The following is a 16,503-nucleotide window of genomic DNA, read 5'->3' on the forward strand; positions in this document are numbered from 1 at the left end:
TTCCCAAAGCCTATGAACTGTACCGGAAGGGTTAATGCTTTCTGCTCTCCAGTGGTGCCCTCCAGGCTCAAGGGAACGTGGCTGGGAGCCTTTATCAGCCCAGTTCCAAGAGCTCCCTCATCCCCAAAGCCCAGCCTCCTTCCTCAGAAGGCCACAGTAACCTCAGAGAAGCAGGTTAATTGCATTTTAAATGCACTTAGCAGCAACCCCCCAGAGCTGAGGAGGCATGGCTGGGAGCCCGTTGCTTGATGGACGAGCTGGGTCAGAGCAACTCGTAAATCTGGGCAAATTTCTCCGTCTTGCCTGTGCTGAGCTGCTCCCAGCTTCTCTCCATTTGTTGCCAAAGCAACCGTGACAGCGAGATGCAGGAGACTCAAGGTGGTATAAGCTCAGATAGAAAAGCCATTTCATGGAGTGGGGAATCTGGGAAGCTACAGTGGGCTGGGCATGAGGTTAAATGGAAGCAAGAGCTGGATCTACAGCAGGGGCTCTGGGGCTCTCAGCAGTGGTGCTGCCCTATTTCTGTTATCTTTCTGCAGCAGGGTACAGCCCTGAAGCAAGGAAAAGCCAGACGTCTGGATGGTATTGGATATCTAGCTCCAGCTCCACAAAATCCTCTCCCGGTTAGCTTTCCTGGGCTGTCTGTGCTGTGTCCCTTAGAGTCCTGGACACTATCTCTTGAATTCAGAGAGACGTTAAGATATGGCCTGCAGGAACAGTGGGGAGGGGCTCTTCATCAGGGAGGGCAGGGAGAGGATGAGGGGGAATGGTTTTCAGCTGGAAGAGGGGAAATTGAGATGGGATCTTGGAAAGAAATGTTCTCCTGTGAGGGTGGGGAGGCCCTGGCCCAGGTTGCCCAGAGCAGGGGTGGCTGCCCCATCCCTGGAGATGCTCAAGGCCAGGTTGGATGGGCCTTGGAGCCCCTGATCCAGTGGGAGGTGTCCCTGCCCATGGCAGGGGTGGGACTGGATGGACTTTAAGATCTCTTCCAACCCAACCCATTCCATGGTTTTACACGCAAGCAGCAGCAGAAGGCTCTGTGTGCCTTAGGGGATTCCAGTAGGAGCAGGGTTGGATTTGCACACCAGGGTGTGTGCTAGCTTCATTTCACTGCATGGGTCACTCCCTACGGTTCCCGGTATCAAGCTACGTCTGCACAGGGTTCACCTTTGCGCAAATTCCTCTTGCGCTTAGAGCAGCACCAAGGTGGCCAAGTCCCCCTCTAGCTTTTCCACCTCGCAACACGCAAGACACACACCTGGCTCCTAAGGTAAGGTTAGAAACGACCTCCTCCCTGATACCTCCTCTTGAATACTGCATGAAACTATGCACTGTAAGGTCTAATGAAAGTCCACCTGGGAGGACTCCGTTGACTTTACAACAGCTCCCTCTCCCAACAGGGCTGACTGCAGAGGACATCAAATTCCACGAGCCCAGGGTTGTGCATCTGCAGGACTGTGGTACAGCTGGTGAAGGGCACACAGAGTGTTGCAAGAAGCACAGCACCTTCTCACAGTGACAGGACGGTCACTACCACCCCTACAATGTGCTCGTGTCGCCGAGGCACGGCTACTTTTGTTTATCTACTGCCATGGATTTGGCTGTTTCCACATATCCTGGGGATTTTAAGAGCCACAGCTCTTGGTGTGTGAGAGGCTCATCATGTGCACAAGCAGATTAAATGCCAACTGTCCAATGAGCTACAGCACAGGGCAGCAGCCACCCGCCAACAGGATGAGGCCAGGCTGGAACTTGGCACTGGGATCTCTGTGTGCTAAAGCTTGAAGAGCCCACAGGAGCATTAACAGCACCGCGCAAGCACAGCCACTTACACCCCTCCTCCAGAGCTGCTGTTATTAGAGGCAGGACATAATTAGATGGCAACGCTCTCAGGCACATTCAAGCCACATGTCGCACCATTCTCCCTAAAACACTGCCCTGCAGATGGCTGTGATGCCGTTTACTCCATCCTGGTTGCTAAAGAGGACTTCACCAAGGTAGAATCAGCAATTCCAGATTGCGCTCCCACAGCCCTCCTTGGATGCTTTGTCTGGCATCGAGGAGATTTCCACTTAGAGCCAATTCAGTGACAACCAACCGAGTGTGACCGGAGACAGCATCCACGGCAGTGCCATCACCCACATCAATCACAGAACAAACCCAGCAAAAGACTTGACAAACAGGTCTGAAAATCTGCATCTGGGTCCTGCAGAGTCACGCTACACCTTGACAAGCAGCTCTTGGAGGCAGAAGTCAACCATCTGTGACATTGGAAGCTGCTGAGTGGCACTCCGGGGTGTTTAGAGAGACACAGCTAACCCACCCTGGTATAGCTGGCAAGTACAGTTCTGACCCAGCCTGCCACGCCAACTCCAGCTGCCCCATGGGCAGAGACTTCAAAGTTTGGCAATATTTGCACCTCGGGAATGAGCAGAACCCACTCGATGGGAATGAAAACTGGCTGTGAAACTCAGATCCCAGCCAACACTCCTATGACAATGCCTCTTCTCCGAGAGGAGCTGGCACACAAAGAGCTTTGGCCACTTACACCAGCAGCTGGACGTGTAGAGCCTTTGTGCAGCACAGACGGCAGCAGACGAAACTGTTTTTCCCACTTGGCCTGAGGCTCAAAACCTCTCTTCTTTGCTCCATCCCCACAACCCAACCCCATTAGAGCCCTACAAAGCCTCAGTTCATAGACCCACAACCCCACCCCCAAGGCCTTCCAGCACGTCAGGGATGAAAAGCAGAGAGATAATCAGGGTCATTTATCCCATGAGCCCTCAAGGTCATGCTAAACACAAAGGGCATTGATCCATCTCCCCATTTCCTTCCCATTTTCTTCTCTCAGAGCTTGGGCCAAACTGGGCAGCAGAACTGGACTGCACAGTAGCAGCATCCATCAAACTGTGTCCCCGACACGCTGGCTGCTGAAATAAAGCACAAAGGAGATGCCCAAAGTCCTCAGCTGCCCTTCTGACAGACACACAGCTCTCATCCAGGGATGCAACACTGTTTAAGAGAAGATGTCAGCTCTTTTGGCAGCTTCAGAGTCAGCAGAGTTGCCTCTGTTCCAAGCTAAGCTGCTCTGCACTATCAGCACAGCTCCTTAGCTAGACAGATATTCAGGAGGGGTTCAACGTATTCCAACCTGTGAACCTGAGAAGGTGCTGAATGTTCTTAAGCATCAGGATGAAAAGTTGGAAGACTTAATATCTAAAGCAAGTCCAGTACCAGGTCCTTCTAGGAAATGAGATGTGACACCAACTGCAAGAAAGGCAAGGAAGCTTTTGTAACAGCCACTCCCCAGAACGACAACACACAAATCTATGCTGCTTAGAATAGAATCACGGAATGGGTTGGCTTGGAAGGGACCTCAAAGCCCAGCCAGTTCCACCCCTGCCATGGGCAGGGACACCTCCCGCTTGATCAGGGGCTCCAAGCCCCATCCAACCTGGCCTCGAACCCCTCCAGGGATGGGGCAGCCACCCCTGCTCTGGGCAACCTGGGCCAGGGCCTCCCCACCCTCACAGAAGAACATTTCTCCCTAAGATCTCATCTCAATCTCCCCTCTTTCAGCTCAAAACCGCTCCTCCTCGTCCTATCCCTGCCCTCCTTGATCAAGAGCCCCTCTCCAGCTTTCCTGGAGCCCCTTTCAGTACTGGAAGCCGCTCTTTGGTCTCCCCGGAGCCTTCTCTTCTCCAGGCTGAACAACCCCACCTCTCTCAGCCCGGCCTCATACAAGGAGGTACTCCAGCCCTCAGTTCATCTTCATGGTCTCCTCTGGACTTGCTCTAACAGATCCATGTCCTTGCTGTGCTGAAGACACCACAACTGGACACAGAACTCCAGGTGAGCTCTCATGAGAGCCGGGTAGAGGAGGAGAACCCCTTCTCTCGCCCTGTTGGTCACACTTTTTCTTCTTGCTGTAACGTTAAAAGCTTAAAGAGTGCACAGAGCTGAAGAAATGGAAAGCAGCCACAGAGTTCCATGAAAACCTTCTCATAACTTCTGCAGTATTATTTCCTAGCTTCTCTTCAGGGACACATATCTGGACACGCACCAGCACACGGTCACTCAGTGTGTGGTCTGGTCAGCCAAAACTCCATTCCCTGCTTTCTTTTCAGCCCACATCCTCTCTGTAATTAAAAGGAGCTGCATTTCCCCTCACTGGTTTTCAAAAACCCCCAAAACCCAGAACGGGAGTTGAAAGAAGGAGGAAGAGGTTTTGATCATTTTCCTAAAGGTACTTTCTCCAACGGACACCTTTAGTTTTGGTACTTTTTCAAAGAGATCTCATTGTTTCCTTTGAAAACCTTTTATTTCTCAAAAAGGGAAAAAAAATAGAGACACGTACAGTTCAGAGATGGAAAAAAAAGCTCTATCAGGATACAACTCCAGGTGAGGATAATAATACATTGGTCCATCTACGTCTGCATAATTTAACAGGGAAAGCCACCCAAGTTTTCAGCTTTCACAGCACTTAATGCTACACATTCTATACTCTATTAGGTGTTGCAGCTCTAATTCTCAAGAACATTTATGCACGTTTTGGGGTGGAAAAGAGCATATTGCTCAGATAAAGTATAAGCAAAACTGGTCTACCTAACCAGTGACCACGTCCAAGCAAGTTTTCCGTACCCAAGCCTACTCTTGCCTCAAGTTATGGAATAGGAAGGAACAAGGACTTGCAGATAAAAGCAGTCAATGAAAGAATTCTTCCCTTGTCTTCAATTCATGATGCCTCAAAGCTCAACACGTTGCCCCTGAGCTTGTGTGTCATGTTTAATGTGCTTTCCTGGAAACATGGTACGTGTCACAGCTTTGGTTTACTCAGAACTGTGAGAGCTGGTCAGACTTTCCACTGAGCCAGCATCTGCCAGTGGGCTGTGGTCGTATTGTTTAATCCCATCATATTAAAGCACGCTGTGTTGGTCTCTTAACTTGCACCTCGTTACTACAGGGCGCCGTTCACGCATTAAAAGCATTAATTGGCTCGATCTTATAGCCAAACCCATACTGTTATTAAACATCTACTGCAAGACAAAGGTTTCCCTGAAGTAGGAAGTGGTCTAAACCCCCTTGGATAATCTGATGCTCCCTCCCCCACAGAGAAAGCAGAAAGGAATAAAGAAATAACAGCGATAATAACACTGCTCTGGGACTCCACGGCTGGCTGTAGCTTTTCTATGAGCATCCAAGCTTTTATACACTCAGCCTCAACACGTGCCACAGCTGGAAAAAGGGAGGCAGCAGATCAGGGCAGGTGGAAGGTAACAAACCACAAGGGCAGCGACACACGTGCCCTTTGGCTGAGGGATGGAGCTAGAGGGAAGCGAAACTATGCAAACTTGTGGACTGACTCCACAGCACGAGGCACGAGCGGAGTAATGCAAACTGGCTCTCCTGGCAAAGCAATTTACCCTGCTGATTCAGGGTAATTACACTGCTAGCTGGGTATCTTTCTGCATCAGGACACTGTTGCACAGCCCTAACCTGCATCTGCTTGCACCCTGCCTGGCTAAGCAGGAGCTGTCAGTACAACCAGACAACACCCTGACTCACAAAATGACACGAAGAGCAACACTGAGCTCTCACATGGAGATAACCCCTCATTTTACACGTATTCCCTTGCTGTCATAGCTCGCTCGAGGCAGTTCTCTGCGACCGAGTTTATTTTCCATTCTAATTAGAAGCACTTCCTGCCTCTCTCATTAACTCACAGGCACTTCTGATTGCCAGATCACTGAGGAGCAGCTGAAGGCAGATCCAAACGCTCCCCACCCACTGGAAAAGCTGGACTTTCCCCCCTTCCCCTGCGCTGACCACAGCTCCTCACACTACAGAGTGGCCAGAGCTGTTGGACAGGCAAAGGGTCGGAGTGCTGGGTTGTGTTCCTCAACAAAAAAAGAAGCATTTACAAATATTAGGCAGCTGAAAACCCCCGAGCTGAGAAATCTCTTGGCAGAGAGGACGGCAGGTTCAAGCCCAGGGACAATTCAAAGCGGGGAAATATGATCAAAGGCCTGGAACACCTCCCCTGTGAAAAGATAGAGTTGGTGTTGTTCAGCTTGGAGAAGACTCTGAGGCGATCTATTTGCAGTCTTTCCTTAAAGGGGGTTTATAAGAAAGATGGGGAGAAACTTTTTGACAGGGCCTGCAGCAATAGGACAAGGGCTAATGGTTTTAAAATAAAAGAGGAGAGGTTTAGATGAGATATTAGGAAGAAATGTTCTATGCTGAGGGTGGTGAGGCACTGGCAGGGGTTGCCCAGTGAGATGACAGATGCCCCATCCCTGCAAATATTCAAAATCAGATTGGATGAGACTCTGAGCAACCTGATTGAGTTGAAGATGTCTCTGCTCACTGCAGGGGGGTTGGACTGGATGACCTTCACAGTCCCTTCCAACCCAAACCATTCTGTGATTCTATGAAATATGGCCAAGAAGGGTTTCATCTGAGCAGCTAAGGCAATAAAGAGAGGATAAAGTCTCACCAGAGCCAGTAAGCATCACCACCCTGTTCTGACCTGCCAGCAGCTCCCACAGCACCTGGCTGAGGGGGGAAGAGGTGCCCAGGCAGGGACTGAGGCTCAAACTGCACTGGTGATGCTCACATCCTCCTAGATGCCAGTGCCCTGCCAGGTGGAAATGCTCTGTCCATGTTGTCATGTCCACAAAGTTTGTCTAAACGCAGCGTTGGTCAAAGGATTTATAAACTCACTGGAGTTATCTAAACAAAATGAGGGCTGTTTAAACTATACAGGAGCCGCCACAAAAAAAAAAAAAAAGAAGTCTATGTTAGAAGTGCCGGGTGAAACTTTTGCTGGATGGTGCTCATGGAAGGTTCATGCCTTGAACCCACAACTTGCTCCTTTTATCTTACTGAGTACAGTCATGGGACAAAGGGGAAGGATTTGAAGCTAAAATAGAGTAGATTCAGATGAGATCTTAGGAGGAAATGTTTTCTTGTGAGGGTGGGGAGGCCCTGGAACAGGCTGCCCAGAGAAGTCACGGATGCCCCATCCCTGGAGGTGTTCAAGGCCAGGTTGGATGGGGCTTGGAGCCCCTGATCCAGTGGGAGATGGATCCCATTGCAGGGGGTGGAACTGGCTGGGCTTTGAGGTCCCTTCAAACCCAATCCATTCCATGAGTCTATGATCTCAGGGACTCATTGGATCAATGTTACTCTTTGCCTCTTCCCTTTAGTTCACCGTCAGATACCCAGTGTATCTGCTCCACCGTGTCATAAGGGGCTGCATTCACAAACACCATCAGCTAAACTGCAGCTTTCCTTTCTGCAATTGCCTTGGTCCCAGAGGACAGGAGCACTTTAAAGGTGATGCACGTGATACTGTCGGGGAGTGCAGGCACTGTGAGGCTGGTCAGCAAGTTCACTCTCCTATGAAGGGGCTCCTGGGATCCCTTAAAGACAGAAAACACGTGTCTCCCACAGGCAGCTAAGTTAAGTTCTTTTGAAATTGGAAAAAGATGATTCATGCCTGCTGGGATTGAACAGAGTCTCCCCAGAAATGTAAGTGGGTTCATTATCTTCCCTCCTGTGGCAACAGGGGCTCTGGAAACACACGCCACAAGCACAGAGCCAAGCCTGGCAGGACAGAGGCGTGTGCAGCCCACAGGGATGAAAAACCAGGGGGAAGCAGCGTGTGGCTTTCAGCGCAGCCTCTGCAGTGATGGGGAGAGTTCAGTGATGCTTTAACTGCAAGCGGTACCACAGAGATGCCATCTCCGCGCAGCACCTCTCCCCTTGCACATAAATAAATTGGAGCAGGGTGTGCTGGAGAGCTCGAGACAGCCCCATCCTCCACCCCTTGTCTGCTGCTGTCTGCTTACCTGACGGAGAGAGTGAAATCTCCTGGGTTGCTCTTACTGGGTCGAGCCAGGAAGCTGCCATGGACACCTCGGGTCAGGAGGAGCTTCTCTGCCTCAATTCCGCTGATGTTGGGATGAAACCACCTGCAAAGCGAAAATGTGACATGTGAAATGGGAATTAGGCTGCCCCTGCCCTGGCTGCCTTCGGGGCAGACACCTGCGAGGCAGGCACAGAGCCCTCATCCTACCTAGCAGCACATCCACCTTCCTCCCACCACACTGGAGAAGGTCTTCTCAGACATCCACCCAGCGAGGTCTCTTTCCCAAAGGATTTTGTCCTCCTGTCCCTCAGGTCGAGAAAAAGCACGAGCCCCGCGTGCTTTTTTTTTTTGCAACACAGACAGCAAATTCCCTCTCCAGAAGAAACCACTGGCTGCAAAAACAGTTCCCCACCCAGCACCTAAAAGACTCAGAGCCTCAAAGCCCATCCAGTTCCACCCCAGCCATGGGCAGGGACACCTCCCACTGGATCAGGGGCTCCAAGCCCCATCCAACCTGGCCTTGAACCCCTCCAGGGATGGGGCAGCCACGATTTCTCTGGGAAACCTATGTTCCTTGTCGATCAAGCTGTGGCACACGTTGAAAAATGACTCCAACCATACAACTGCTGTGTCAAAAGCAAAGTTCTCCGCACAGGACCCCAGCACAGCCAGGGAAGAAGCAGCAAAGGAAACACTGCTGGAAAACATCAGTGCTGTTGGCGTACCTGGGTATCAGGACAGAGAAAAGGCAAAGAGAGACAGCTCACCCTAAGGGGAAAAATGTTTCACCATCCTGCATGCCACTTTAATGTAATCTTCCTATTTTAAGTGGCATCAAACCACCCACTGACCTCATTTCTGATGCTATCAGTCTCGATCAAGTTTTCTGGATGGAATCGCAAGAATTAGTGTTTCCCCAAGCTTTAATGCGTACTAAATATGCATACCAGACCAATGATTTCTCATGTGGTATCAGTTTCACAGCTCAATTTTTCAGAAGCTACTGAAAATCCACTTTCTAAATGCCAGGCTCTTTTGAGTAATGTCACAAGTGCCACAAAGAGCACCCAAAACTGAGAATCACTCAGTTCTGAAAATATCGCTCAGGTTTAGATCATGCTCCATCTGCATGGGACCAACCGTGACGTTCTTCATGAGCAAAGAGGAGAAGGTGAGCCATAACAAGGCTTTTGGAGCGGTTTCTGGATAGCACCAACTGAAAGAGAACAGGCTGCACACCTTCAAAGCAAAGGATGATGCTGTGAGAGGTCCTGCATCAGCGGACAGGTCTGCATCAAATGACTCAAACCCACAACACTTAAGTTTTCCAAGCTCAGTGAAATCTGGGTTCTCAAGAGGAGGATATCTGGAAATACTTAGCAAGCTCGTTTCTTGTACGCAGCTGTCCACGGATCAGATTAGCTCACGTGCTGTCCCCCCAAAGGGTTGGCAAGTTTATCTCTCTCAATCGTTGCAGAGAAATGCTTAACCTCGCATCTCGCTGAGTGCCTGCCTTAGGAAATACACCCAAAGGCTAAACCTACAAACATAAGCACACAGACACTCATTAGAGTGTGTTTGTCTCCAAGATACACATGGAAAAGGTCAAGAAATGTCACTGTCTCCTCCACAATTTGGGATTTCCTCTCTCCCACCACAAGTCAAACAGTTTTGATTAAAGATCCTTGAATTCTGGAGGAGGAGAGGTCTATTAGGGAAAGGCCATGGAAACAGATGGTAAACAGGAATCCCAGTGTTTCCAAGCCTTGTATTCCTGACATCACAAGAGTGACACTCCTTCATCAACCCATCGTCTACAGGGCCAGCACTTAACCGTGCCGTGAAACTGCTGCTGGCATAGGAATGAATGCATCTAATGGAGCTTAATGGAGCTCAAGGACAACACAAAGCTGCCAGAGGCCACACAGAACGTTTCCACTGAATGCCTAATGGCAATAAAACCAGCACGAGATTGCTAGCCAGAAGACAGCAGGAAAGAAAAAAAAACCTAATGAAACATCTCTGGTAAAACAATGGGATGAGAGCTCTTGTAGGTACGTAGCCATAGCCATGAGCACACCTTGGTTCCAAGAATACCCTGGTATGCATGACAACAGCGTCCCTCTGGGGTGCACAGGAACCCCACAGCTCACATCTTTCCTCACCTCCTTGTTAGGCAGGCTCTCTCCCTGTTGCTTTAAACAGTGGAATGAAAAACAGCAGCAAAATCAGCCTTAAGACTCGTTGGCTTGTGAAGGTTTCCCCGTCCTACTCGCTCAGCGCACGCCAAATCGCATAATGATGGAATTGTTAAGGTCGGAAAAGACCTCCAAGATCATCCAAGTCCAACCACCAGCCCAACTCCACCATGTCTACTAAACCACGTCCTAAAGCACCACATCTACATGTTTTGTGAATACCTCCAGGGATGGAGACTCCACCACAGCCTCTGCCAATGCATCACCACTCTTTCCATACAGAAATTTTTCCTAATACCCAGTGTAAACCTCCCCTGGCAAAACCTGGGGCCATCTCCTCTCTTCCTATGACTTGTTATTTGGGAGGAGAGACCAGCATCCACCTTGCTACAACCTCCATCTAGGTAGTTGTAGAGAGTGATGAGGTTGTCCCTCAGCCTAAACAATCCCAGTTCCCTCATAAGACTTGTGCTCCGGACCCAAGAACCTGCCTGCTCTGAAGTTCTCTCTGTTGCTTCACCTTGTGAGTGAAGACACAGTGACCACATACCTCGAGGCGCTTTGATCAACACAGCTTGTTTTTCTCCTGACCTGGAGTAAACTGTAATGCAGAAAGCATCGTTAGAGCTGTTTTTCATTATGGTTCTTACTGGAGTAGATTTGTTGGTGAGCAAAACCAACCCACAACAGAGCAGGCACGAAGAAAGCACCAACCCACACATCTCTCACTACACGGCAACGCTAAAAACCTGCAAAGAGCCCTAGACAGCCCCACAGGCTGCAAGCTCTAGCCCTGCCGTGGAGGAGCGAGTCCCACCAACCAGGCTTCAAGTCAGACCTCTTGGTCTCACACATCGCTTATAGGAAGATTGGCAATATTCTCAGAAGGAGAGCAAATAAAGAGGATCCCCCCTAAAAAAGCCGTTGTTTCAGGATCAGAAAAGGACAAACGTTATTGAGCAGTAGGTCATTCAGGCAACAGCTCAACTGCGGCAAGAGCTTTTTGCAGAACTGAGTCAGCCCTAAAGAATCGCTTTAAATAAAAAAGTGTCTAACAACTTTCTCATCTCAGAGGGCTGGAGCACCTCCCACATGAGGACAGGCTGAGAGAATTGGGGTTGTTCAGTCTGGACAAGAGAAGGCTCCAGGGAGACCTTAAAGCAACCTTCCAGTACTAAATCTCCCCTTTTTCTGCTTAAAACCATTCCCCCTCATCCTATCCCCGCACTCCCTGACCAAGAGCCCTTCTCCAGCTTCCCTAGAGGCCCTTTCAGTACTGGAATCAGCTCTAAGGTCCTCTGGACTCACTCTTAACAAAATCCATGTCCTTCCTGTGCCGAGGGCACCAGAACCGAACGCAGGACTCCAGATGAGCTCTCACGACCTACAGTTGAACAATAAAATTCCCAAGTGAAGTCCCAAAGGAGATGGAAGCAAGTTTCTCCAGGGTTTCACTTACTTTTGGGGAGATCCCCAGAGAAGCCAGCACCAGGTGCACATCTATTGCAGCCCCCTTGTGCCTGGGTTTAGCCTGTCAGTAAGATAATTTGGAGCATTTTTAACGGTAAAACTTCTTTTTGTTAGGCTTGGAGAGGATCAAAGCAAACGTGGCTCAAGAGACAAAGCCTACGCACTTTGTGTGTGGTTAGCACCGTTCAGCTCGACACAAAGTCCAACCTAGCAAGCTGAGGCGGTTCAAGAAACTGGAAAAAGAGGAGGAGGGGATCAACCGTCACTAGATTTCCCTTCTGCTATGCTGCAGCCTCTCAAACCTAGGAGCAAGGGTCAGTGTTCACAGCAGATGCTGTTGATACAGGGCAGATGGACCGCCCGGTTCCACAGCCAGAGACATCCCACCTCCCGCTGCAGCCAGGGAAGGGCAGGATGCGGACCTGCCCTTGGAAGCAGCCAAGCAAATAAACAACTGAAGCTTCTTCCAGCAGAGAAACACGGAGGCCAACCTGTATGACCAAAAAAAAAAAACCCAGACTTTCCTAAAAAGACAGAAATAAGCAATTCCACGGTACTTGAGGAGAGGTCATACTTGTCCTGCAATATTAAGGCTTAATTTAGCAAAGTGCCGCAAGGCTGCTGTTGATTTCAAGATGCTCCCGTATCAAATTATTAGCATTTATGTCTTCATTCAAAGCTGTTCCACACAGGCATGGCTGCATATAAAGCATTTCTCAACGCTGACAGAGCCGCAGCAGCCTCCTTTGTGGGTTCGAGTCTGGTTCAATTCAAATCCCATCAGAAGACTCATTACACCAAGCACAGCCTCAAGGGAGTGTATTAAATAAATATACCCTGCAAATCTATTCAGCTCTACGTACAGGTAAATATTTCCATTTTCCTAAAGCAATTAGCATCATGACAGCTAACCGCACCGGTGCACATCATCTAATATCCCCCAAGACTTCTGCAAACAACTTTAAAACACAAAAAACCCCTCTTACTACCTTTCTAAATCAGCATATCCATTTCCACAGCAGGTACAGAAGTCTGTGTTGCACTCTCTGGGGTGCAACAATCACTTCTATAGAAACCAGCTTGCTGCCTATATATTTTTCTGAGTATTTTCCTAATGGATCTCACACTTGGGTGAGAACGGTTAGCTGCTTTCTCTAAGATCCACACGTTATTTACACCAAATTCCAGTAGAATCTAGATGTTTAACATCCTTTGGCTTACCCAAAGATTCCAGCTTTTGCACAAATCAGGTTCTCACCACTAGCATAAACAGCCAACTCAAAGCAAACAAGGTGTTTATGCAGAAAGTCTGGCCTGTTTCCACGAGCAGTGCTGTTTACTCCAACATTCAAAGACACCACAAGCAACAGCAAAGTTGACTACCAAGGTCCTGACCCTGAACAGAGGTTGGTGGGATTGCTCCCAACAAGAATCATAGAATAGTTAAGGTTGGAAAAGGCTCCTAAGGTCACCCATTCCAATCATCAACACAATATCAATATACCTACTAAACCATGTCCTGAAGAGCCACATCTACACGTTTTTTGAGCACCTCCAGGGATGGAGATTCCACCACTTCCCTGGGCAGCCTCTTCCAATGCTTCACTACTCTTTCAGCAAAGAAATTTTTCCTAATATCCAATCTAACCCCCCCCAGCACAACTTGAGGCAGATTCCCAGTTTGCACCCACTTCGCACGTTATCTCAGAGAGAAGGTTGGTGCCTCCAGCCTTGCTGCAACCTCCCCCGTCACTCACATATGGCAGAGCACCTTCAAGCCACTCCATGCCCCTTTGCCAAGAGGTCTGGACACCCAAAGAAAGACTCCAGTGCTCCATCTAGGACGGAGAGGCACAGAAGCCCTGGCTCATGCAGCAAAATCCATGCTCCACACGACATCATTGAGGTTCCTGAGTTCTTGATGAACCCTTCAAAACAAGTAACTGTAGAAGAGCAGGTACGTAGGATAAAACCCTGTCATGCTTTTGATATGAGTAAACAGCTTCCCAGTGGAAGCTGGGCAACGGTTGAATGCTTGAAGAGACCAAAGTTAAACAGCAAGGCTGAAAACGCTTGTTGAGTTGGAAGGGGCCACACTCCCTTCTCTGCTGCAAGGCAGAGCCAACCTCTCATTTCACAGGGGCAGATGGGTGCAAGCTCTGTAGCTATTCACAGGGTTTTGCAGACTTCTTTAACCAGCTGATGTGGCCCACTGGACTTGGAGACCACAAGAAAAAGCAGATGCTGGCACCCTCTTCATGTGCAGCAGCCAGCCTAGGCGGAGGATGTGTGCACGTTTCCAACCACCAGCCCCATCTCCTTGAGAAAGGCCAGGTTTCCACTGAGACCCTGTGAAAAGAGCCGGGGTTTTTGCTCAGCGGTTTCCCCTACTCCCTTTTTTAAATTTCAAGGCATATGGGTAGTGAACGTGTGCGCACAGAGGGACTTCCCCAGAGAAAATACAACCAGAACAATGCAGAGCACTATGTTGGAGAGAAGAGACAAGGCAAAGCAGCCCAGCAGAAGCTCAGTGATGTGCCAGCTAGTGGGCAAAGACAGCTTTGGGGGCGTCAGGTAGCTTAATTATGTGCATCATGCATGGCCAGGTCCTACAGAAATCCTCTGCCAGGCTCAGGTCAGACAGGCTCTCACCCAGGCCCCTCAAAGCAGCCAGAGACACAAACCCCAGGGCCCTTGTCCTGCATACCAGAGCCAAGGCTGCTAGCCCACCAGCAAACGCCAACGAAGTCCCTGCTGCTGTTTTCAAGGATGTGAAGGATGACCAACACCGCTCAACCTTCGTGCCTCGCTGCACCGCTCCAACTGCGCTGTAGGACCTGCTCACATCCCCTTGGCAGTTCAAATGTCAGTCCCTAACCCCCAGCAAAGCCCTCCCTCCAGGTCCCGGGAGGTCCACCCTCCCTTCCTAGCATGTCCTGCCTTCTCAGCACCTTTTCAATCATAGAATCACCAGGTTGGAAGAGACCCACTGCATCATCGAGTCCAACCATTCCCATCAATCACTAACCCATGTCCCTCAGCGCCTCGTCCACCCGTCCCTTTAACCCCTCCAGGGAAGGTGACTCAACCCCCTCCCTGGGCAGCCTCTGCCAGGGCCCAATGACCCTTTCTGTGAAATTTTTTTTCCTAATGTTCAGCCTAAACCTCCCCTGGTGGAGCTTGAGGCCATTCCCTCTCGTCCTGTCCCCTGTCCCTTGGGAGAAGAGCCCAGCTCCCTCCTCTCCACAACCTCCTTTCAGGGAGTTGGAGAGAGCAATGAGGTCTCCCCTCAGCCTCCTCTTCTCCAGGCTAAACACCCCCAGCTCTCTCAGACGCTCCTCTTGTTCTCCAGGCCCCTCACCAGCTTCGTTGCTCTTTTCTGGACTCGCTCCAGAGCCTCAACATCCTTCTTGTGGTGAGGGGCCCAGAACTGACCCCAGGATTTGAGGAGTGGTCTCACCAGTGCCGAGTACAGAGGGAGAAGAACCTCCCTGGACCTGCTGGTCACGCAGTTTCTGATACACGCCAGCTAAAACGTCAGAGCTCAATATCAAAGCTCAATAGCAAAGTAGGGGCAACTCTTCTTTTTCGCTCATCAGTCTCTGTCCCAGTCCTGCGGGACACCAGCCCCCCTGCCCTTCTGCGGGATGTGCCACCGACGTGGGCGTGAAACAGCCTTGGCTGCAGCGACGGAAACCTCAACCTCCATCTCTGCCCATTAGACGATGACCTTCGTGAAAGGCAAAGCAGAGCCGCTTTGAGCCGCCGAGCAGCCACGTACCTCCCTGCTCCTCTGTGTCAGCATTCAAAGAGGGGTTATAACTTGCCACCCACGTTTTGGTTTGAAACTCAAATACTACAGTCAGAAATGGTTTCAGATACCACTCTTCAGAAAAGCTTTTCCTTAAATGTCACTTGCAAGACCACGCACTGGGCAGAGCAGTTTCAAAGAAACTGGCTTTAGCTAGAGATTAGCAGTGGCCTCTGACTATGGGGGCAAGAGCAGCTTTATGACTTTGTCATTTAATTCCCGTTTCAGCCCTGTCCCTGGAGCCCTGGAGGAAGGTGGCTGGATGGACCTGGGGGAGGGGGTGGCTTTTGCTAAAACAGGAAGAGAGAACGCACACAGAAAACCCAGAGATAGCAGTAAAAGCACTCCAGGAGCTCTTTCCTGCAGCCTTTACAGAAACAGGAGCAGGCAGCACCTTCCTGGCAGGGAGCTGGTGCAGACAGACAGTTTCCATTTACTGGCTCTGGAGCCTCAGCTGGCATTAATTGTTAATTAATATAAATTCACATCTGTCCTATCTCCTCAACACATGCAAGATTCCACGCTCGTCTACTCCCTATGATTCAGTCCCTTTATCTAAATTATTCTAGTCCATGCTTGCCACTGGCACATCTTCCCCTTTTCATGCGCTGTCCCATTCATTCACCTTTGGAGCCATCCAGTCCCTCTCCCCCACCTCCTAAAAGCAGCAACATGTTCATGATCTGTCACAGTCTCTTAGCAAAGGGGTTTGAGCTGGTTAGGTGTCTAAAGCAACGATTTTGCCTAAGAAACTGGATAGCTTGTTAAATCTGGCTGACACCAGAACACAGAGAAATCACTCCAAGGACAAATACCATAAAAACCTCCTGTCACATAAATAGCAGCCAGTTAAGGTTGTGCATCGGTTCCTCTGCCTGGGATGGATGCACAGGCAAACACATCATCCAGGGGACCTGGCATCTCTCTGCAGTCCCAGACTCTCTGCGTTGCAAAGGTTCACTCTGCTTCTCTGCTTTAACGTGAAACTGCTCAAATTAGCATTTTGACTGGTGCTCTTTCCACTTCAGAAATAGATCTGACTTTTTTTTTTTTTCTTGTATCTCACTAACGCAAAGCAAAGCACACAGCTACAGCCTGTCCTCCTCCATCTCTCGAGCCACGGACCGGCCACTTCGCCCCAGGGAGGCCCT

At 49.8% G+C, this 16,503-nt stretch overlaps 1 protein-coding gene across 1 annotated transcript in view; it reads right to left on the reverse strand.

The window, feature by feature from the left end:
• The window catches only part of LOC138730003 (tyrosine-protein phosphatase non-receptor type 11-like), a 51,219-nt gene that overhangs the window by 13,329 nt on the left and 21,387 nt on the right, over window positions 1-16,503 (reverse strand). The window contains exon 2 of the mRNA XM_069874691.1: window positions 7,854-7,976. Coding sequence (XP_069730792.1) covers window positions 7,854-7,976 — 123 coding nt within the window. The remainder of the gene's footprint in view (window positions 1-7,853; window positions 7,977-16,503) is intronic.

This window comes from Phaenicophaeus curvirostris, chromosome 22, assembly GCF_032191515.1.
Source record: "Phaenicophaeus curvirostris isolate KB17595 chromosome 22, BPBGC_Pcur_1.0, whole genome shotgun sequence".
Classification (NCBI taxonomy): Eukaryota; Metazoa; Chordata; class Aves; order Cuculiformes; family Cuculidae; genus Phaenicophaeus; species Phaenicophaeus curvirostris.